This window comes from Bos javanicus, chromosome 4, assembly GCF_032452875.1.
Source record: "Bos javanicus breed banteng chromosome 4, ARS-OSU_banteng_1.0, whole genome shotgun sequence".
NCBI lineage: Eukaryota > Metazoa > Chordata > Mammalia > Artiodactyla > Bovidae > Bos > Bos javanicus.
Genome location: NC_083871.1, coordinates 83,348,878 through 83,373,978, shown reverse-complemented (window position 1 = coordinate 83,373,978; position 25,101 = coordinate 83,348,878). Strand labels below are relative to the sequence as shown.

The 25,101-nt window shown below is 39.3% G+C and overlaps 1 protein-coding gene and 1 long non-coding RNA gene across 3 annotated transcripts in view; both read right to left on the bottom strand.

Moving 5' to 3' along the window:
- Positions 1–1,069: 1,069 nt before the first annotated feature.
- LOC133246334 (uncharacterized) overlaps positions 1,070–25,101 on the bottom strand; it is a 31,933-nt gene continuing 7,901 nt past the window's right edge. For both annotated transcript variants that reach the window (XR_009736013.1, XR_009736012.1), the window contains exon 2: positions 1,070–2,512. This is a non-coding gene — a long non-coding RNA (uncharacterized LOC133246334). The remainder of the gene's footprint in view (positions 2,513–25,101) is intronic.
- ANKRD7 (ankyrin repeat domain 7) lies at positions 11,953–25,092 on the bottom strand. Its single transcript, XM_061414522.1, is given in 6 exon segments — positions 11,953–12,065; positions 12,068–12,090; positions 13,070–13,176; positions 14,397–14,574; positions 14,732–14,845; positions 24,057–25,092. Coding segments are annotated over 6 exon segments (768 nt in total). The 5' UTR covers positions 24,290–25,092.

The window sequence follows — 25,101 nt, the reverse complement described above, 5'->3', positions numbered from 1 at the left end:
GCAGCAGCAACAATGTTGAAAATATTTTCATGTGTTTACTTCCCATCTGTATCTCCTCTTTAGTGAGTTTTTTTTTTTTTCATGTATTTCATCCTTTTTTCTGACTGAATTGCTTTTCTTAAAAAAAAAAAAACTGTAGAGATAGAGGAGTTCTATATAAATTCTAGATACAATAGTGTTTTGTCAGATATGAAGTTTGTAAATATTTTCCTCCAGATTGTAGCTTACTTTAGTCCTAAACAGAGATTAAAGAAGAGTCTTACACAGAGCAAAAGTTTGAAACTTTTATGAAGTCTAATTTATCAATTTTTCCTTTTATATACCATGCTTTTGGTGTCAGGTCTAAGAATTCTATCTAGTCCTAGAGAACAAAGTTTTTCTCCTCTTTTTTTTTCCTCCTAAAATGTTTATGCTTTACATCTTATATTTAATTCATTACCTATTTTTTAGTTTATTTTCATATAAAGTGTGAAACTTAAGGCAGTATTTATTTTTTTGCCTATGGATGTCCAGTTGGTCCAGTACCATTTTTTTAAAAGGTTATCCATTGCATTGCTTTTACAACTTTGTCAAAAGTCAACCATATTCGTGTGGGTCTATATTTCTGTTCTCTCTTCTCTTCCATTGCTCTGTATTTCTCTCTCCATCAGTACCACAGATTCTTGATTACTGTAGCTATATAAAAAGTCCTTAAATCAGGTGGACTGATTCTTCACACTTTATTCTTCTGGAAAAATTGTTTTAGCTATTCTACTTCCTTTGCCTTTCCATATAAATTTTAGAATCTTGTCTATACCTATAAAAAAACCTCACTTGGATATTGCTTAGATTGCACTAAACCTGCATCTACTTCAAGAGAACTTTCATTTTTACTATGTTGAGTCTTTCCATCTATAAACATATTACATCTTTTCATTTATTGAGATTTTGCCACAGAATACCTCTGATTAATTTCCTTCTCTCTCTCTCTAGATACTCTACATAGAATCCTGTCTTACAAAACTAAGCAGTATTTAGATTGTCCACTAGATGGCAAACAATTTTATGAAGAGATAGACAACAGAAAACATTTTATAAAATTATCTTTATTGTTGTTGTTCAGTCACTGTCTTGTCGGACTCTTTGTGAACCCATGGACTGCAGCACACCAGGCTCCCCTGTCCTTCACTATCTCCTGGTGTTTGCTCAGATTCATGTCCATCGTGTTGATTATGCTATTTAACCATCTCATCCTCTCCTGCCGCCTTCTCCTTTTGCTTTCAGTCTTTCCCAACATCAAGGTCTTTTCCAGTGAGTTGGCTCTTTGCATCACCTGGCCAAAGTGTTGGAACTTTAGCTTTAGCATCAGTCCTTTCAATGAATATTCAGGGTTGATTTCCTTTAAAATTATATATCTTATTATAAACAAAAGACAGAGTTTCTGTGTCTTAAAAATGAAGTAAGTACAAAATAAAATATCCTAAAACCACCTAAAATTTTTATCCAGGAAAAAAATCCTTCCAAATTCCTATTCCCTTATAATTATTTATGAATCAGAAACAAACAAAAATAAATAGAATGGTTATATAAAAGAAATGTTTCCCAGTCATGGGGACTAAGCAATAAGTTCATAATTATTAATCTTTGAAGTAGTAATAAATAAAATAGAAATGTACATGAGCCCCGCTATGAGTAAAATTGTCTAGATTTTAAAACACTAGAATCACTTTATAAGTAAAAACTTTGCATACAGGGGAAATATCAATGATCATAAGAGAAAATATTCAAATAACAATAGTTCAGTGAAGGATTAATATATTATTAGGGGTAGAGTCAATTACTACAAAGAATCACTGACATAAGATCCATTGAAACAAATTAAAAGTATCTGCATACTCTGCATATATGCAATACGGTGACAAATAATCAGTCAGTGGTCTTCATATTTCAGATATTCATGCAAATCAATAAACAAGTGGGAATGCATCAAACGAAAAATCTTCTGCACAGCAAAAGAAATGATCGACAAAATGAATGGGACAATATATTTATAAATCATATATCTGATGAGTTAACAGATGAAGAACTTATCCAACTCAACAGTAAAAAACCTAACAACCTGAGTAAAAAATGGGCACAGGAACTGAATAGACAGTTTTTCAAAGAACATATCAATGGCCATCAGGTACATGAGGAGAGGCTTTATATCATTAAGAATCAGGAAAATGCAGATCAAAATGAGATATCACTTCACAACTGTTAGAATGGCTATCATCAAAAAGTAGTTCTCCACAAGATTGGACCCAAAGCAAATACACAGGTTCATACAGGGAGGCAGGAGAGTCAGATGTGAGATATAAGCAGAGGACAGATTAATTCGATTTCTGGCAGTCAGGAACCAAGAAACGTGGGCAGCACCTGAAAGGTAGAAAGACAAGGGAACAGATTCTCCGCTCAAACCTCCAGGAAGGAGTACATTCTGTTACCTTGCTTTTAGCCTCGTGAAATCCATCTGGACTTCGGACCTCCAGAACTGTAGGACAAAAAAAAAAAATCTGTGGTGTTTTAAGCCACTGTATTTGTGGTAATTTGCTGCAACAATAAGAAATTAATACAACTCCTTAGAAAAGAAATATCCGGTATTTATTTTAAAGCGAGATGGTAATTACCTAAACCTGAGTAAGATTCACTTGTATCTCAGAAAAGATTGCAAGATAAAAGCATTCATCTGACGTTACACATAGTGGAAATTCCTTGTAACTGGTAAAATAATTGCTTGTGGAGAAAGGCCTGGAGCACTAGGGGTAAAGAACCCGCCTGCCAATGCAGGAGACGTAAAAGACACAGGTTTGATCCCTGGGTTGACACGATCCCTTGAAAGAGGAGGGCATGACAACCCACTCCAGTACTCTAGCCTGGAGAATCCCATGGACAGAGGAGCCTGGCAGGCTGCAGTCCAAGGGTTACACAGAGTCAAACACGACTGAAGCAACTTAGCATGCAACACACACCTAGTTGGATAAGCACATTGCTATTGTAGTTCAGTCACTAAGTCGTGTCCCACTCTGTGCGACCCCATGGACTGCCGCACACCAGGCTCCTCTGTCCTCCACTATCTCCCAGAGTTTGCTCAAATTCATTCCCATTAAGTTGATGATGCCATCCAACCATCTCATCCTCTGCCACTCGCTTCTCCTTGTGCCTTCAGTCTTTCCTAGGGATATACACTGTGGAAGTAACAAGTCTTTTCCAAGTTTCACTGGCAAGAAAAAAATAATCCTGCGTAATAAAAGAGATCAATGAGGGGATGCAAGACTGAGCTTCTATGGGACAATTGGGGGAGACGGGATGTGGAATCCAGGAATAGGACACAGAGTACATGTCCTGGGGCCTGTGTGAATGAAACGCCAGGAGCTACATGTTATGACCCTTTCCCTATGGTTTATTAGTCAACTTTTTTCTGGGATAATAAATAATCCCAAAGTCCCAGTGGCCTGAAAAATGAACAGTTATTTCTCACTTCTGAATGTTGGCTGTGGCCCTACTGGGCCTACCTGGGTTCCTGGCATCAGCTGGGCTTTAGTGCAGATCCGCACTGTGTCTCATGCTGGGACCCAGGCTGAAGAGGTAACTGCTATCTAATCATGATGTTCTGATGGAGGATGATAAGAGTGAAAGAGGGTGATGGGCTTCTGCAAGAAAAAGGCAACCTGTCATTCCCATCCATGGAAGTCACATGGTCAAACCAAGTCAGTTTGAAAGGAAATAGGGTCAGGGAGAAAGAGTGGATATTTGCTGAACAATATTACAATCTACTATTGCTTGTTTAGTTGCTAAATTGTGTCCAACTCTTTTTGCAACCCCATGAACTATATTCCACCAGGCTCCTCTGTCCATGGAATTTCCCAAGCAAGAATACTGAAGTACGTTGTCATTCCCTTCTCTAGGGATCCTGACCCGGAATCAAATGTGAGTCTCCTGCATTGGCAGGTGGATTCTTTACCACTGAGCCACCAGGGAAGCTCTACAATCTACTACATAATATGCTATAGAACTATAGTCGAAGTAGGAAAATAATGAAAAATCTGATATCACATGAAATTTGGTGAAAGCCAGAGTGTATAGTGAGTTTTATATTAAGGTCTGCACAGAACTGGAAAAGTAGGCCCAGGAAAATATGAAAACCAGCAGCAGGAGGAAAAAAAAAAAAGCGGTTACAGCTTTATTTATTCAACCCAAAGTAAAAGGAAAGTAAACTAACATTTTTATCAGCAACAACTCTTTATCAGCTACTGTGCTGAATACTTTCATTCTCATTTACTTTCACAGTAAGTTTTTCAGATGAGGAAACAAGTTCAGAAATGTTAAGATTAAGATTCTTACAAAAGTTCCTATAGTTTGTGTTCTGTGATGGTAATTCAGGAATGTAGTATTAAGAAAAGTTGAAACACTAAGGAGCAGAGGGGCTATGAGTGGAATCAATGAGCATAGGAAGTAACTCTTTTAACAATAGAAGACTAGACAAAACACAAAAAGATGATTCAGTTCGTTCAGTTCAGTTGCTCAGTTGTGTCCAACTCTTTGCGACCCCATGAATCGCAGCACACCAGGCCTCACATCCATCGGGTCAGTGATGCCATTCAGCCATCTCATCCTCTGTCGTCCCTTTTTCCTCCTGTCCCCTATCCCTCGAAGCATCAGAGTCTTTTCCAATGAGTCAGCTCTTCGCATGAGGTGGCCAAAGTACTGGAGTTTCAGCTTCAGCATCATTGCCTCCAAAGAAATCCAGGGCTGATCTCCTTCAGAATGGACTGGTTGGATCTCCTTGCAGTCCAAGGGACTCTCAAGAGTCTTCTCCAACACCACAGTTCAAAAGCATCAATTCTTCGGCGCTCAGCCTTCTTCACAGTCCAACTCTCACATCCATACATGACCACAGGAAAAACCATAGCCTTGACTAGACGAACCTTTGTTGGCAAAGTAATGTCTCTGCCTTTGAATATGCTATCTAGGTTGGTCATAATTTTCCTTCCAATGAGTAACCATCTTTTAATTTCATGGCTGTACTCACCATCTGCAGTGATTTTGGAGCCCAAAAAAATAAAGTCTGACACTGTTTCCACTGTTTTCCCATCTATTTGCCATGAAGTGATGGGACCAGATGCCATGATCTTTGTTTTCTGAATGCTGAGCTTTAAGCCAACTTTTTCAATCTCCTCTTTCACTTTCATCAAGATGCTTTTGAGTTCCTCTTCACTTTCTGCCATAAGGGTGCTGTCATCTGCATGTCTGAGGTTATTGATATTTCTCCCAGCAATCTTGATTCCAGCTTGTGCTTCTTCCAGTCCAGCGTTTCTCATGATGTACTCTGCATATAAGTTAAATAAACAGGGTGCCAATATACAGCCTTGACGAATTCCTTTTCCTATTTGGAACCAGTCTGTTATTCCACAGCCAGTTCTAACTGTTGCTTCCTGACCTGCATACAGGTTTCGCAAGAGGCAGGTCAGGTGGTCTGGTATTCCATCTCTTCCAGAATTTTCCACAGTTGATTGTGATCCACACAGTCAAAGGCTTTGGCATAGTCAATAAAGCAGAAATAGATGCTTTTCTGGAACTCTCTTGCTTTTTCCATGATCCAGCAGATGTTGGCAATTTGATCACTGGTTCCTCTGTGTTTTCTAAAACCAGCTTGAACATCTGGAAGTTCACAGTTCACGTATTGCTGAAGCCTGGCTTGGAGAATTTTAAGCATTACTTTACTAGTGTGTGAGATGAGTGCAATTGTGCAGTAGTTTGAGCATTCTTTGGCATTGCCTTTCTTTGGGATTGGAATGAAAACTGACCTTTTCCAGTCCAGTGGCCACTGTGGAGTTTTCCAAATTTGCTGGCATATTGAGTGCAGCATTTCACAGCATCATCTTTCAGGATTTGGAATAGGGCAACTGGAATTCCATCACCTCCACTAGTTTTGTTCATAGTGATGCTTTCTAAGGCCCACTTGACTTCACATTCCAGGATGTCTGGCTCTAGATGAATGATCACACCATCGTGATTATCTGGGTCACGAAGATCTTTTTTGTACAGTTCTTCTGTGTATTCTTGCCACCTCTTCTTAATATCTTCTGCTTCTGTTAGGTCCATACCATTTCTGTCCTTTATCAAGCCCATCTTTGCATGAAATATTCCCTTGGTATCTCTAATTTTCTTGAAGAGATCTCTATTCTCCCATTCTGTTGTTTTCCTCTATTTCTTTGCATTGATTGCTGAAGAAGGCTTTCTTATTTCTTCTTGCTATTCTTTGGAACTCTGCATTCAGATGCTTATATCTTTCCTTTTCTCCTTTGCTTTTCTCTTCTCTTCTTTTTACAGCTATTTATAAGGCCTCCCCAGATAGCCATTTTGCTATTTTGCATTTCTTTTCCATGGGGATGGTCTTGATCCCTGTCTCCTGTACAATGTCACGAACCGCCATCCATAGTTCATCAGGCACTCTATCTATCAGATCTAGTCCCTTAAATCTATTTCTCACTTCCACTGTATAATCATAAGGGATTTGATTTAGGTCATACCTGAATGGTCTAGTGGTTTTCCCTACTTTCTTCAATTTCAGTCTGAATTTGGCAATAAGGAGTTCATGATATGTTATATTAGTAGTAGTTTAGTGACTGAGTCGTGACAAACTCCTTGCAATCCCATTAATTGATAGCATATGTATTTATGTGAAGTGATTTTAGAATAAAATAAAAAATATACTAATAGTTTTTTATCTTTGGAAATCTCTACTGCTGCTAAGTGGCTTCAGTGGTGTCCGACTCTGCGATCCCATAGACGGCAGCCCACCAGGCTCCCCCGTCCCTGGGATTCTCCAGGCAAGAACACTAGAGTGGGATGCCATTTCCTTCTCCAATGCATGAAAGTGAAAAGTGAAAGTGAAGTCGCTCAGTCGTGTCCGACTCTTAGGGACCCCATGGACTACAGCCTACCAGGCTTCTCCGTCCATGGGATTTTCCAGGCAAGAGTACCGGAGTGGGTTGCCATTGCCTGCAAAAATGTGTTTTTTTAAACTATTCAAGACAATGAATAAAAATGTCTTAATCATTCAGTATGTTTTTATATTACATTTCACTCAACAGTGTCAGAATGTTTTAATCACTAATATTCTTAAGGATAGTGTTTAAGATATTTAGCATTTCAAAATAGGAGAAAATTTCAAATTTATATATTATTTGCAAAAGCAGTGTCCCTTCCTAAAAACCAAACAAATAAAAATCAACAAGGAAAACTACTTGTTCAATCTGTATATTCTTACCTTCCTGCAGCTCTTCTGTATCAAATATAGTACCCAAAGTTGTGTTCATAGAGTTAGATATCTGTTTTAAATTTTTTTTCCTTTTCATTATTAACAATTAATTGATGATATCACTCCATAAAGAGAAAATATATTAAATATATGAATTCCAACGTTCATAAATATTCAGTTCAATTCATAATACATAATTCTCAAGTGAAAACCATGGATGTTAGCTAATAATGCCTTCCCAATTACATCACACACTCAACTGCTGACACAACCTCCTCTCAAGTCAACTGCATCAATAGACACCATTTTTGTTTTAGATATTCCCATTCTTGGCACTTCTTTTATTCCTGTAACCACAAAAAAACACTCACAAGGTAGAAAAAGGGGCTTTAGGTTATACTTGGTATATAGGTTGGTATATAGATTTTAGGGCTGTTGTAACAAAATACCACAGACTGGGTAGCTTAAACAACAGAAATTTATTTTCTCACAATTCTGGAGACTGGAAGTCCAAGATCAAGGTGTCAGCACGGTTGGTTTCCTGAGGGCCATACAGGAAGGCTGTAACAGTTACAGGCCTCTCTCCTTGGCTAGTAGATAACTGTCCTCTGTGTACCTCTGCATTCCTAATCTCCTTCTATAAGGACACCAGTCAGATAGGATTAGGGCCCACCCCAATAAACCATATCTAGCAAAGAAGAAACCTTGTCTCCATGCCTGAAAAGAGCCCATTCTAGCCACTCATTAATAGGCATATGATTTCAGAATTTCAGTGAAAGGAATGAGGCAATGTATGGGTTAAAGCTAACTGTAAAACAAATATCTAAATATAATTCCCTCATTTGAGATGGTTTCCTTTATTTTTTAAAAAGCCTATTCTAGGCTTCCACTCTTACCAAATAATAGACCCTATGTACCAGGAAAGATTGAAGGCCAGAGAAGGGGATGACAGAGGATGAGATGGTTGGATGGCATCACCAACTCGATGGACATGGGTTTGGGTGGACCCCAGGAGTTGGTGGCACCCCACTCCAGTACCCTTGCCTGGAAAATCCCATGGACGGAGGAGCCTGGTAGGCTGCAGTCCATGAGGTTGCTAAGAGTCGGACACGACTGAGCGACTTCACTTTCACTTTTCACCTTCATGCATTGGAGAAGGAAATGGCAACCCACTCCAGTGTTCTTGCCTGGAGAATCCCAGGGACAGGGGAGCCTGGTGGGGTGCCGTCTATGGGGTCTCACAGAGTCGGACACGACTGAAACGACTTAGCAGCGGCAGCAGCAGGAGTTGGTGATGGACAGGGAGGCCTGGCGTGCTGCGGTTCATGGGGTCGCAAAGAGTCAGACACGACTGAACGAGTGAACTGAACTGAACTGAACTGATATACCAGGAAAGCGAGCTAACAAATGATAATAAAAAGCAGAGATTGTAGATAGGCAATAGCTGCTACCCAGCAACAGTCACAATTACAAAAAGCTTAGTTCCCATCACAAAAGAAAGGCATAAACAAAAAAGAGGATAGAGGCATTAGATTGAAGTTTAAAGTTATTTGCATTTTTTAATAGATTTTGATAGTTCTCATATCCTAAAGGTAACTGCTTAGTCATTAGGAAGTTATCTCTCTCCCCTCTTACCTTTTTGGAAAAAGAACAATAATATAATGCTTTTATAATTTTCAACACTAAAAATAATAAAGTAGTATTGAGATGATAAAAATTCCATAGTCATTTATTTACACTTAAATTACTGATGTTCTTTTTCCTTTCATAGTTTTCATGTTTCTAGTTGCAGGCTCTTCTTTTTCGTTTAGAGAAGCTCCTTTAACATTTCTTGTAAAACTGTTTAGTGGTGCTGAACTCTTCTACCTTTTGCTTGTTTATAAAACTTTTGATCTCTCCATCAAATCTGAATGAGAGCCTTACTGTGTAATCTTGGTTGTAGATTTTTCCCTTTCATCACTTTAAATATATTGTGCCACTCCCTTCTGGCCTGCAGAGTTTCTGCTGAATAGTCATTTGATAACCTTATGGGAGTCCCCTGGTATATAATTTGTTGCTATTCCCTTGCGGTTTTTTAAATATTCTTTATCTTTGGGCTTCCCTGGTGGCTCAGAGGTAGAATCTACCTGCAATGCAGGAGATGCAGGTTCAATCCCTGGGTCAGAAAGATACCCTGGAGAAGGAAATGGCAAACCACTCCAGTGTTCTTGCCTGGAGAATCCCATAGACAGAGGAGCCTGGCAGGCTACAGTCTATGGGTTTACAAAAGTCAGTCACGACTTAGCAACTAAACAACCACCACTATCCTTTATCTTTAGTTTTGCCATTTTAATTATAGTCTGTCTTGGAGCTTCCCTTGTGGCTCAGCTGGTAAAGAATCCGCCTGCAATGTGGGAGATCTGGGTTTGATCCCTGCGTTGGGAAGATCCCCTGAAGAAGGGAAAGGCTACCCGCTCCAGTATTCTGGCCTGGAGAATTCCATGGACTGTATAGTCCATGGGGTCACAAAGAGACACAACTAAATGATTTTCACTAAGCTGTTTTGGTATGTTCCTGTTTGGGTTAATCCTGTATGGGACACTCTGCCCTTCCTTGACTTGGATGCTGTTTCCTTTCCCAGGTTAGGTAAGTTTTAAGCTATTATGTCTTCAAATATGTTCTCAGCCTCTTAGTCTCTCTCTCTTCTCTTTCTGGCACCCCTTTAATGTGAATATTAGTGTGCTTAATATTCTCCCAGAGATCTCTTAAAATTGTCATTTCTTTTCTCTCTCTCTCTTTTTTTTCCTGTTCAGAATCAGTGATTTCTTCAACTCTATTTTCCAGCTCACCTACCTGCAACATTTAGTCTACTATTATTTCCTTCTACTGGATTTTTAAATTTATTCACTGTATTCTTCAGCTCTGTTTGGTTGTTCTGTATTTTCTAACTCCTTGTTAAAAACTTCTAACTGCCTAGTCCATGCATCCTTCTCCTAGGTTCTTGGATCACTGTTACGATCACTACCCTGAACTCTTTCTCAGGTAGATTCCCCGTCTACTTCACGTAGTTCCTCTTCTGAGGTTTTATCCTGTTCCTTCACTTGGAATATGTTCCTTTACCTCATTTTGCATAACTTGCTGTTTTTATTTTTATGTATTTGGTAGTTTGGTTACATTTCTTTTGATAAGTGGCCTTTCGTAGGCCTGTGCACCCCAGCAGTGCACTCCCCTCTTAGCACCAGAGCTGCTTATGCTCTAGGGGTAGCCCCTCCCCCAATGTGGAGTGTATGGGTCCTTCTGTTGTGGCAGACTGATTACTATGGGCAGTCTGGTGGACTTGGTTGGCTCCTGGCCTGGTTAGTCGCCAGGCCCTGCCTCATTAGTTGGCAGGGCCATGCTATGAGGTAGCTGACTAATGAACTCTGGGGGGCCCTGCGGGTAAAGTCAGGGTTCAGAAGACCCCAGGGCTCTTGCCTGCCTGCTGGTGGGTAAAGCCAGATCCTGGGGCAAGTGCCAGTCTACTGGTGGGCAGAGTTGGATCCTGGGGCCTGGTTGCAGGGTCCAGGAGTCCCAGAGCTGGTATTAAATCACTTGGCTCATGATGGGTGGTGGGTGGGGCCACTTCCTGACATAGTTGGCCACAGGGCCCAGGTTGTCCTCAGGCTTCTGTTAACCTGCAGATAGAGGGGCCAGATTGATAGGCTGCAGGGCTGAGGTTGTCTTATGGCTGTTGTCTGCATGCTGATGGGTGAGGTCTGTCCCCAAGCTAGAGCATGCTGGCTAGTAGGTGGACCTGGGCTGCAGGCTGCAGGGCTGGTGCTGTCTTGCAGCTGGTGTCTACCCACTGGTGGGTGGAGCTGGGTCCCAGGATCTCTGGCTGGAGGGCTCTGGAGAATCCCAGGTCTAGTACCTATGCACTGGAGTGCGGGTCTGAGTCTGTGCTTTCTGTGGGCATGGCCCTGTCTAGGGGCAGCTGTGGGCTCAGGGGTGTCTTTGGCTTTTTTTTTTTTTTCTCTTGTTCATTTTAATTATTTATTCCATAAGGAATATATGAATAAGTTATTTTGTTAAAATCTCAAGAAAGAAGAGTTTGCTTATACACTGTAATCGATATGGTATATCTGCATCTATATATCTGGAGGCCTTAAAGTAGCCTGTCTGGTGTGGGTGGGGCTGTGTCCCAGCCCAGTTAGTTGCTTGACCTGAGGCATCCAGCACTGGTGCCTGCAGACCACTGGGCCAGGGCTGCCCTGGTCCTGGGGCTAATAAGCCAGAGGGAGAATTCCAAAATGGTGCTTGCCAGCACCAGTGTCCAGGTGATAGAATGAGCTCCCCAAAATGATTGCCCCAGTGTCTGTGTCCCCACGGTGACCTCTGATTGCCTCCTGCCTCTCCTGGAGGTTCTCCAAGAACAGCAGTTGGTCTGACTTAAGCTCCTTTCAAGTTACGGCTTCTGCCCTGGGTCCTGGAGAGTGTGAGATTTTGTGTGTGCCCTTTAAGAGAGAAGTCTCTATTCCCCTCAATAGAAGAACCTGTGGTTCTTACACTGATGGGGAAATCAAGCATCCCCAGATGCTTGTGTCCAGAGTTCATCATGTGTTTACCCCTACTGTGGGCTTTGTACTTTGGGGCTACTGTTTCTTTCCTTATGCTCAAATTCCACACAATTGTTAAAAGATACACAATATCACTTACATAGTAAAACCATTGAAAGACGCATATTCCTCAGCTATGAATCCATAAATATCTTGGCAAGATAGGTCCACTTCTTGCGGAAGAAGACTGACTAAACTTGTGGGTTCATCACTGGAGCAATCATAAGGGCTGTTCTGGAGGAAGAGATATAAATATATGTCCATTTATGAATCTTAACAATGTCTTTTATTTTTTTTTAAGTTAGTCTTCTAAATCTTCTAAATTTACTGTTCAAATGTATGATCAGGAAAAGAGGGCAAGAATGTAAAATGTGGGGCAAATCTTCTCAAAAAGGTGTGGTAATCACAGACCATACATATTATGGAGTCTGAAAATAAGAGTCCCTAGAAGCAACTAGTTTAGTGGTTTTCAATCCCTGCTCCAGAGAACTGTAATGTTTTCCAGAAAATGTGTTAAAAATTCTATGGAGAGGAGTGTCTGGGACTCTGAGTCCCCATCTCTATTTAACTAGCATATGGGATTTATAGATAGGGTTTCTGTAGAAGATTCTAACGTTACTTTTTAAAAAAAGAGTAACAATAACCTAAAAATCTGGCCCAACTGATTTTACAGATAGAAAGATAGATCCTGGAATCTAGATAATTTGTCCAAAATCCTATGGCCAAATCTTTTCAATATCAGATATATGTCATATATACATATATAATATAGGCTTAATTCAAATTGTGGACAAGAGCAGCCTGGTATATTTAAGAAATGAACACCTAGCATTTAACACACACACGTGTGTGTGTGTGTGTGTGTGTGTGTGTATTCCTATTAGATGACTATGGTTGCTGCTGCTGCCGCTGCTGAGTCGCTTCAGTCGTGTCTGAATCTGTGCGACCCCATAGATGGCAGCCCATCAGGCTCCACCATCCCTGGGATTCTCCAGGCAAGAACACTGGAGTGGGTTGCCATTTCCTCCTCCAATGTGTGAAAGTGAAAAGTGAAAGTGAAGTCCCTCAGTTGTGTCTGACTCGTAGCGACCCCATGGACTGCAGCCTACCAAGCTCCTCTGTTCATGAGATTTTCCAGGCAAGAGTACTGGAGTGGCTTGCCATTGCCTTCTCTGAACTATGGTTAAATGATCTTATTTAGCATTAATTATACCTTCGATTCTTATCTGAAACATTCACATCTGCCCCACTCTTCAAAAGAAATTCTACTATTTCTGCATTATTTTCAGTAATGGCAAGTAGAAGTGGAATAAACCCATCCTGGAAAAACTATTTCAAAATGATTACTTTAAATACTGTACCAACATTACATGCCTTTTAGATTTAAGTTCAATTTAAAAAAATTAGTGTGCTTATAAGAAACCTCTGTCATATCTTATAATGAAAAGCTTAAAATGAAAAAGAATCTAGAAAAGAATGTATACATAGACAGAGGAGTCTGGTGGGCTACAGTGTATGGGCTGCAAAGAGTCAGAAACAACTGAGGGACTAACACACACATACATGAATATATTTATAAATATGTATGCCAGGGCTTCTCAAGAAGCACTAGTACTAAAAAATCTGCCTGCCAATGCGGGAGATGTAAAATATGTGGGTTTGATCCCTGGGTTGGAAAGATCCCCTGGAAGAGGGCATGGCAACCCACTCTAGTATTCTTGCCTGGAAAATTCCATGGACAGAGGAGCCTGGTGGGCTATAGTCCATGGGGTCGCAAAGAGTCAGACACAACTGAGCTACTAACACATACACACACAAATAAATAAAATAATAAAAACATAAAATATTGCTAACCAGTTAAAAAATAAAATTAAAGTTTCTACTTCAGGCTTAATTCAAATTGTGGGCAGACCAGTATGGAACATTTAATTAATGAGCACCTAGAATATATATAAATATTACAAAACATTAATTCACAATACACAGTTGGTTTGCTAGGGTTTCTTTTAAACTTGCAAGGCTGGCACTTATTTTGGCCTCTCATGAGGATAAAATATCAGTGAACTGAAGTGTTAGGAAGCTTAAAAAGGTATGCTCATCAATTATCCATAATATCTTAATAGGGGACTTGGATTACTTTTAGTATAACAAGTGCCTTTCTAATTTTACTCTATTCTTATACTTATTCATGAGCATATAAATAGAAAAAGATATAGTCTTTATGATTTCTAATCAATGTTCATTTATAGTGAAATCAAGTATTTCTCATTTGATGTGGTCCTTTGAACAATTTTAATTGTTAAACATAATGTTGCTTTGGAGGTCAGGATTATAATCTAAAATGAAATAGAGAACGTTTTTTATAAAAAGAAAACTTGTCAGTATTTGATAATCTCATTTTCCTCCCCTTCTCCCTAATTTCATTTTGTAAAACTCATGCCTTATATAACATATGTCTCAACTGATATAAATTATCTGCAATGAATATCGTCTTTTACTGCTTTCTAAAATATCATGTATCATTTTTAATAGAAGGCTACCGTATTTTGAGCCTCAAGGTTAGCTTTGTGTTTCAGCAGTTTTTCAGCTAATGAGACACTTCGACAACAGAAAGCATAATGAAGAGCAGTGTTGCCATCTAAACCCACCAGATTGGGGTCTGCACTGTGTTCTAGAAGAACAGTAGCACAACTCTCCTTGTCACATGGTACTGCCTGTCAACACAAAAGCGATAGATGGCCAACAAATTTACTACTTAGGATCTAATATATTAAACTAATATTTAATACTATGTTTTAAAATATGAAATATAACAAAGGTTAACTAGGAGAAGAATTCAAATGCAATTCAATCAAAAAAGAAAAATCAACACCCCTTAGTCAATGGAGATCTGTTTTCACCATCCCAGACATTTACTTTGCCCAGTTTCTCAGTTAAAAGAGAGACAGTATTTGAATATCCATTAGCACAGACCAGGTGCAAAGGTGTTCTGTATCAACATAATGAAGCACAAGTTAGAGATAAGGCTTAGTTTGAGAAGTTACCTACTATGCCAAAGAACATGCCAGATCATATATTGTTAAGGTATTTGCTTCATATACATTCAGATGACTCACTAGAAAAGACCCTGATGCTGGGAAAGACTGAAGGCAGGAGAAGAAAGGGATGACAGAGAATGAGATAGTTGAATGGCATTACCAACTTGATGGACATGAGCTTGGGCAAGCTCCAGGAGTTGGTGATTGACAAGGAGGCCTAGTGAGGGGTCCATGAGGTCGCAAAGAATTGGACATGACTTAGCAATTGAGCTGACTGATTTGCTTCATATGCTTACTTATATTTACACCAAATTCATATTAATTATAACTACTTTTTACAGAAGTAGAGATAAGTCTTAGTTTGATAAGTTACCTACTATGCCCAAGAACATGCTGGATCATATATTGTTAAGGTATTTGCTTCATATGCTTACTTATATTTACATAAAATTCATATTAATTATAATTAATTTTACTGAATTAAAAGGCCCATATAAATGCCCTGAAGATACTTATTTAACTGGTTTCACTTCCAAGAGAATTTATGTTGGAAAAAAAATAGCTTTTTTCAAACACCAAAGTGAGTCTAAGCCTTGGAATGAATGATAAAATTAGATATCCAAAAAAAATCTAGAAATGATCTCTAAAACCTAAGATATTTGTTCCAGCTAATAGGAAGAAGGGACATTGCCTATGCTTGGAACCCCTGTTCCACAGCATGCTACACCTAAGTTGTGTGTATTTCTCTCTGCTTAGCTATTAAAGTTGATATTTGCTCTAAGAAGTAAACACAAAGGTGAAAAGCCTAAGGGTTCTCTTTAAGTTGTAGATCTCAGCCTAATTTTTAATTATTAAAATATTTTTTTCTTCTCAAAAAGCCATATTCTATGTGGCCTCCAAGAAATCAAGCACATATTCATGAAGTATAACATAACAGGTACTAATGACTCCTTTTAAAATTTGTAGTTTTTAGCCTGAACTGGACATCAATAATCTTTTATTTATTTGTGACGGTGATATCATTATATTCTTACTAAAGGTACTTTTTGGAGAAGGCGATGGCACCCAACTCCAGTACTCTTGCCTTGAAAATCCCATGGAGAGAGGAGCCTGGTAGGCTATAATCCATGGGGTCACGAAGAGTCAAACATGACTGAATGACTTCACTTTCCACTTTCATGCATTGGAGAAGGAAATGGCAACCCACTCCAGTGTTCTTGCCTGGAGAATCCCAGGGACGGGGGAGCCTGGTGGGCTGCCATCTATGGGGTCGCACAGAGTCTGACACAACTGAAGCGACTTGGCAGCAGCAGCAGCAAAGATAATTTTATAATATAAAATCTATATATAGATAGCTCAGGTCCTAAACAAAAGATTTTAGACACCATTTTCCACTTTATTTTAGATTCTCAAAAGTACTTTATGGGTATGTACCTAAACAGTACTTGTATTTATACTAAGAGGAGCAAAAGGTAGCCCATAAGGACTTGAAAATAAGGTAACTTCCAAAGAGTTAGACATAAAATCTATAGATGATGTTATACTTTACCATTTATGGGAGAAAATAAAAATAATTTTGAACAATTTGGAAATACACAAACTCCAATCAAAGTTATCTGAATATAATCTCTGGAAGGCAAGACTAAGTATAATACAAAAGAACAGAAACCTAACCAATTATATTATCCTATCTGAAGAAAGACTATAATCAGAAAGAGGATAGTCAGCTAGGTAATAGACGGAAACCAGAAGTTATTCGTGATTAACATCCTCCATGGTAAAGAAAATGTGAATTTAAGGAACCCACATTTCCCAGTCATTGGAAAGGATTACTTTGTTTTTGTGTAGAACAAAAATGATTCCTCAGACGTCATGATCTAGATGAAAATATCCCTCAAAATGATCTACCTTGTTTGCTGTGATTCCATCCTTACCAAACAAACTTCTGATAACTAATTTGATTTCTCAGGAATTACAAAACAGTAAAAGCACTGATCAGCCTTTTTGTTGCCATCCATAATTTGGCTTAATGGTAAACTTTCTTATGTAATAGGAAATTTCTCCAGTCTTCAACCCAAATATATAGGGCCAAAAGGCTTTAAGCTGACCTAAAATAACTCCTTGTGATAGCATAGCAAATCTTAACAGATATATTGATCTGTCTCTTTCACCTACTGTTACACCTATTTCAAAAATTTAGTCTCAAGGAACTTAGGTGGTTTTTACTCAGCCTTTAGATCTACCTCTCTCTCCAGCTCTGATTTCCTTTTTTCATGAAAACAAGCAAAAACAATGCCAATTTCTCTTTCTCTGAGAGAAAGTAAATGGCATTTGGGTAATTCCCAGTAGGTTTTCCAAAAGTAGCCGATGCATGCCTGCTGAATATTTCACTCTTCCAATTTAAGTCTAAACCCTACATGACAATGAAACTTTTATAAAGATCACAGAGCACATCTATATGCCCCAAGGAACACAGGAAATCAACCACAGAGTCAATAAAATAAAATAGCTATGAAAGCTTCAGTTTCTTAAGGAAGCATTGAGCGAAATATAGTCCTATGGTCTTTTACACAAAATTTGAAAACAAGACTAATCTATCCTGAGTAGGCATGAAACCTTACAAAGGTTATAATATTAATCAACCTTCAAAATAGTCTTAAAAAGATTTTTTTCTCAGAATATTTGGAGTCCTTTCAAATGAGTCATCCTGGCTTGAAAAGACAAAAAGTCTCAAGAATATACAGATTGCCTCCATTTCAAGTTTTAGATTAACTAGTCTTAATTTCAGATAATTAAGAATATGGAATATTGAAATATGCAGCAAGTAATGCCTTTGTTATGATCATTTACCAAATGTTTACACATACAAGAGCTTCTACAATATCAATACTTTTTCACCTAATGTCAAAAACCATCCTATTTTTTGAAATAGCTGAATGCAAAACATGTATTTACAAATATCTTAGCTACACACTTTAAAACCAAGTGTATTATTCCATTTCTCAAAAATACACAACTCTTATTAGTGTACCATATTGCGAAGTGAAGACTCTGATTTATATTGTTACCTTTTAACTCATGGTACTTACAAGAAATTTAAATCCCTGCAAGGCCTAGTGCTGGTTTCTACGGTTTTAGGTAAGCTGGTATCCTACTGTTTGATTCAAGTTTTGTTTCCTCCCAGTCTCTCACTCTCTCATATACCAGTGAAAGAACTGTCAGCAGAGATTGTGGCCAAATGAAGAATTATCAGATCCCAGAAATCTTTAACTGAACTTTAGCAAAAGGAGTGACTCAGATGGGTATGAAGAGTCACTATTCCAGAAACTGAAGAGAAGTGCTACCTGCTGCACAGGGTGCAAGACCAGAATACAGCTGCTGTCTTAAATTAGGTCATCGTGAGAACACCCCCCTTATCAACTGACTTGGGCTCTTGATGATAACTTAGAATTCAGGGTGAGTGAAGAAGTAACCAAGGAAGCTACCTCACACTAGATCACTACTTTCAACTGTAAACCAGCACTTTAGAGCTAATCTGGGTTTGAGTAGTATGGTAGAAAGTGTTCATTTGTAATTGAGCCTTCACTGACCAGGCTATCTACAGATCTGAGGGACTTTAAAAAAAAAAAACAAACAAACACACAGAAGGTAATTTATTTTTATTGCTGGGAGAGATATTAGACATCTTCCATTCATTTTTATACTTATTAGGTACATTTCTTTTAAAATAAAAACATAAATATAAGCCAAATAAACAAAGGACATTAATAAGGAGGTCTTCTGGTTTAATAAAAAATAGTTTGCAACAGGGCTTGCAGATCTTGGTTTAAAAAACATTTATCTAGTAATAGTTCTGATTTGACAAGATGAGATTTAGGGTTAAGGTCATACAAATGCAGGACAGGCTGCAAATTCAGAATTTTTTTCCCAAAACAATGTTCTTCCTACTGGGTTACTATGGCCTTCATAACAACCTGCTCATTAACTGTCATGGTGTTTCTCTTGTTCTCTCCTAACCAGAAACTTCCACTTGTAGTATCATTATGTTTACTAGAAAACATATATAGAATATTACTTCCTAAGGCCATTATTTATATGTACATATACCTACATGAGGCATCGGAGACCTTTAGCATAATGCTTCTAAAATGAGTTTATGCAGCATTATATAAATAACTATAAATCACTTAACAAAATTAAACAGCACAAGGCATGTCTCCCATAACCATTCTTACTCTCTCTACTTCCCCTATCCAAATCTCATCTACTCTTCAGAAATAGTGATTTTAAGTTTAGTATGTATCCACTCATACTTTATCCCATTCTCAGTCTTTCTACACACACACAAATATTCAAATAGAATATACCGTTTGAGACTTTTTTATTCAGCTTTATTCAAGTATAATATACAAAAAGTTTAAATGTACAATTTTATGAGTTTTGACCAATATATAGTCATATAACTGCCACCATAAACATGATAAAGAATGTTTCTATCACTCATATCCCTTTATAATAAATCTAATTCCTCCAGTCCCTGTATGAAGCACCTGGTAACTACTGATTTGCTTTCCTTGGCTATACTTTTGCCTTTTGAGAATTTCATAGAAAAGGAGTCACTTGATATATAGTCTTTATCATCTGATTTCTTTGACTTAGCATGACACTTTTGAGATTCATCCATGTTGCTGCATGTATCAGTAATTTCATTTCTTATATTAATGAGATATCATTTTATTGCTGAGTAATATCTTTAAATTATATTTATCTGCATGGATATATATATGTATGTATTCATTCATCAAAAATATTAATTAAATCAAATCCCTTATGATTATACAGTGGAAGTGAGAAATAGATTTAAGGGCCTAGATCTGATAGATAGAGTACCTGATGAACTATGGAATGAGGTTCGTGACATTGTACAGGAGACAGGAATCAAGACCATTCCCATAGAAAAGAAATGCAAAAAAGCAAAATGGCTATCTGGGGAGGCCTTACAAATAGCTGTGAAAAGAAGAGAAGTGAAAAGCAAAGGAGAAAAGGAAAGATATAAACATCTGAATGCAGAGTTCCAAAGAATAGCAAGAAGAGACAAGAAAGCCTTCTTCAGCGATCAATGCAAAGAAATAGAGGAAAACAACAGAATGGGAAAGACTAGGGATCTCTTCAAGAAAATCAGAGATACCAAAGGAACATTTCATGCAAAGATGAGCTCGATAAAGGACAGAAATGGTATGGACCTAACAGAAGCAGAAGATATTAAGAAGAGATGGCAAGAATACACAGAAGAACAGTACAAAAAAGATCTTCACAACCCAGATGATCACGATGGTGTGATCACTGACCTAAAGCCAGACATCCTAGAATGTGCAGTCAAGTGGGCCTTAGAAAGCATCACTATGAACAAAGCTAGTGGAGGTGATGGAATTCCAGTTGAGCTATTCCAAATCCTGAAAGATGATGCTGTGAAATGCTGCACTCAATATGCCAGCAAATTTGGAAAACTCAGCAGTGGCCACAGGACTGGAAAAGGTCACTTTTCATTCCAATCCCAAAGAAAGGCAATGCCAAAGAATGCTCAAACTACCGCACAATTCCACTCATCTCACATGCTAGTAAAGTAATGCTCAAAATTCTCCAAGCCAGGCTTCAGCAATATGTGAACTGTGAATTTCCTGATGTGCAAGCTGGTTTTAGAAAAGGTAGAGGAACCAGAGATCAAATTACCAACATACGCTGGATCATGGAAAAAGCAAGAGAGTTCCAGAAAACATCTATTTCTGCTTTATTGTCTATGCCAAAGCCTTTGACTGTGTGGATCACAAAAAACTGTGGAAAATTCTGAAAGAAATGGGAATACCAGACCACCTGACCTGCCTCTTGAGAAATTTGTATGGAGGTCAGGAAGCAACACTTACAATTGGACATGGAACAACAGACTGGTTCCAAATAGGAAAAGGAGTTCGTCAAGGCTGTATATTGGCACCCTGTTTATTTAACTTCTATGCAGAGTACATCTTGAGAAATGCTGGACTGGAAGAAGCACAATCTGGAATCAAGATTGCCGGGAGAAATCTCAATCACCTCAGATATGCAGATGACACCACCCTTATGGCAGAAAGTGAAGAGGAACTCAAAAGTCTCTTGATGAAAGTGAAAGGGGAGAGTGAAAAAGTTGGCTTAAAGCTCAACATTCAGAAAACGAAGATCATGGCATCCGGTCCCATCACTTCATGGGAAATAGATGGGGAAACAGTGGAAACAGTGTCAGACTTTATTTTTCTGGGCTCCAAAATCACTGCAGATGGTGACTGCAGCCATGAAATTAAAAGACGCTTACTCCTTGGAAGGAAAGTTATGACCAATCTAGATAGCATATTCAAAAGCAGAGACATTACTTTGCCAACAAAGGTTCGTCTAGTCAAGGCTATGGTTTTTCCTGTGGTCATGTATGGATGTAAGAGTTGGACTGTGAAGAAGGCTGAGCACCGAAGAATTGATGCTTTTGAACTGTGGTGTTGAAGAAGACTCTTGAGAGACCCTTGGACTGCAAGGAGATCTAACCAGTCCATTCTGAAGGAGATCAGCCCTGGAATTTCTTTGGAAGGAATGATGCTAAAGCTGAAACTCCAGTACTTTGGCCACCTCAGGCAAAGAGTTGACTCATTGGAAAAGACTCTGATGTTGGGAGGGATTGGGGGCAGGAGGAGAAGGGGATGACAGAGGATGAGATGGCTGGATGGCATCACTGACTTGATGGATGTGAGTCTGAGTGAACTCCGGGAGTTGGTGATGGAGAGGGAGGCCTGGCGTGCTGCGATTCATGGGGTCGCAAAGAGTCGGACATGACTGAGAGACTGATCTGATCTGATCTGATGGCTTAGGCAAGGTTGTAGGTGATGAAGACACAGCAGCAAACAAAACAAAAATACCTGACCTTATGAATCATACCTGGCTAGTTGAAGAGGTCAACAAAAAAAAAAATACAAGGTACAACAGACAGTATTAAGTGCTAAAGGGAAAAATCAGGCAGAGAAGAGGAATAGAAAATGTCAGCATGGAGAGGGGGTTCAATTGCAGGTAGTGTAGCTAGGGAAGCCTTCACTGATATGGTGACAAACCCGAAGGAAGCGAGACCAAGCCATGTGACTATCTGGGAGGGAAAAGTACCCCAGATAAAGAAACCAGCAAGTCCAAAGGCTCTAACTACATGTCTGGCATTTCTGTGGAACACTAAAAAGGCAAGGGGGAACTGGAGACGAATGAAAGGGAGAGTTGTGGGAGGCAAGATCAGAGAGATACCAAGAAGTGGGGGTGAATGTTGTGTAGGGCTTATGAGCCTTGGAAGGACTTTGGCTTTTACCCCTAATGAGAAGAAAAGCCAATGGATGTTGTTTAGGCAAGGAAAGCATCACTTCACTTACACTTTAGAGGATCATTCTGGCTAATGTGTGGAGAATAAACTGAAAATGTTAGAAGACAGAAGACTACCTGGGAGGCCACTGCGGTGAAGTAGGATGGTGGTTTTGATTAGGGTGGTAACTGTGAAGCTGGCAAGAAATGGCTAGATTTTAGATCTATTTTGAAGGCAAAACCAAGATTTCCTGTCGAAAGAAATGGAGGATGTGAAAGAATGAGATTAGTCAAGAATGACTCTAGGGGTTCTGGTCTAAACAACTGAAAGAAAGGATTTGGCATTTATAGGAAGAGAAGAGCAGATCTGAGAAGTAACAGGAGTGCAGTATGGGGATCTGTGAGATCCCAAAGCAGTGATGGAGTGGAGCTAGTGGCTCTCACAAGCTGATTGTTAAATTCTCAGGAATTATTCAAGCCAACTGATATCACATTTGTAGCTTGAAATCAGGGCTTCTCTTCCCTTCTCCTCACCCCTATCCCGACTCAAAAGCCTGTTATTTAACATTTACAAGCACACCACAGTCTATTAGATATCCAAGTGATAGTGTAGGCATTTGTATATTTGAGTCTAGGGTTCAGGGGGACACCCAGCTGGAGATAAAAAGTTGGGAAGCATGGGAAATCAGATACAGATGATCTCTCTACGCATTTGTATATTTGAGTCTAGGGTTCAGGGGGACACCCAGCTGGAGATAAAAAGTTGGGAAGCATGGGAAATCAGATACAGATGATCTCTCTTCACCAGTCAAGTGAGGATTAAGAGAAAGAGAATCATTTCAAGGTCTGAGGCTTCAAATATTTACCAGTCAGGAAGATGAACAAAACCAGCAAAAGAGTCTAAAAAGAACTGAACACAAAAGTAGGACAAACGCCAGGCAAACCAGTTGTCCTGCAAGACAATACAGTATTTCAAATACTATTGATAAGGAAGTAAGAGACTTGGCTGAGATGCCTACCAGGTAAGACTGAGAACTGACCACTGAATAAAGTCATGCTGAGGTTATTCATGACCTTGTAAAGAAATTCAAAGCAGTGGTACAGGATAAAAGTCAGATAAATTAGATAACTCTGATTTTATTAAAAGAGGAGGTAAACGTATCCATAAGTTAACACAAATCCTCTAACCATAGTGATGAAACATGACATTTTACACACTCAATGACCTGAAAACTCCCCACGAGATTTAAGGGTGGCACATATAGAACACATTTTCTGTTATTAATGTCAAATACATAACTTCTTCATTTCTTTATAAAATTAGTTTTGTTTTTTGCAGTAAGTGGTTGCTGATGAGCTTTTTGAAGATCCTCTATAACTCAAAAAAAAAAAAGTTTTTTCATAGGATATCTATATTAAAAAGTTTTGTTCTTTCAGAGTCTTAAAATCTTAACAACTACTCTTCTGAAACATTGCCTCTACTCTTTTTCTATTAGTACGTTAGGAACATGGAAAATCTTAGTGGCTAGGGACAAGATGTGCCACAGGGACAAACTGTAGGTCAGGGAGAGGGTGGAGTAAGCAGTGGAGATTAAGGCAAATGCCCTCAGATATCCAGAAGAGCCTTTCTAAAGGGAAGAAGCTGAAAGTTGGGGGTGTGACCCTTTGCCAATGGTTACCAGACCTCTCTGCTGTGGGAAACATGGAGTGACAAGCACTGGGGGGCCCAGACAAGTCATGATTCTGGTTAGAGGACCCAGTGGCCCCAGCTTCCCCACCGTGCTGCCCTTCAGTCACTCTGATCACCTGAGTTCTCTGTCCCACATGTTTACATCATGCTTCTTGAGCTGAAGACACTCCTTCACCTTCTCTAAATCCCCAACTGAGGCAGCTCTGTGAAGTTTCTTTAAATTCTTATCTCGAAGGGTGTAGCCTGATTGGGCAAGGAGACCAATACTGGCCCATCTGCCTACAAGCAGGGGTGAGCAGGAACAGCGGGGCTCATCCTTACTTCTTGGTAAGGTAAAAAGCTTCTTCATGGCGGTGCAGGAGGCAGCCCTTCAGTGGGACCAGGAAGTCCTGGAACTCCTAACTGCCCCACCTACCTCTCGGCCCTGAGCCTCTGGCTTGCAGACCCCTCTGGCCAGATCCTCCCCCATAACGCTGGAGTCAAAGCGACCAGAGCTCTGAAGTGTGTCGCAGGCAGGAAGTGCACCAAAGACCAGAACTAGGCTGGGCAGCTTTTCTCAGTTGCCTAGCAACACGCAGGGCCTTGGCACCCAGTGTTCCCCAAATCCAGATTCTTCCCCCAAGATCTTAGATTAACTGAAACACTCTCAGTCTTCCTATTAGATCGAGAGCCTTTGGGTAGAAATCTACCAACTTCCTTACAAATAATCCCTTTTCCTCGAAAGATAGACCTAATGGCTTGAACTCTTATAAACCAAGATTTACTTTCTTCCTGGTGGAGATGAACCTCCTCCAGAGACCTTGCCTCCAGCCTACACCCTGCCTCTCTAACATGATTCACATGATACAACTAGCCTTTAATAATAACTGAAATCCCTTCCTAATATCAATTTCAAACATACGTTTGAACACCACCTCTCATTTCAACTCACTCATCACAAAACTCCAAAAATCCTTCTAATTCTTTACACCCACAGTCCCATTAATTCTGCCACCTTTCAGTGACCTTGACCACCCCACTCTGTGTTCTCACTTCTCTGCATAACTAGATTAAATTCCACAGTTAATGATTATCACTCCCATGCATACACCTACAATAAGTTTGCCCCTATTCCTTTTCTTACTTGTCTGCCTAAATCATAGACCTGCTGCTGCTGCTGCT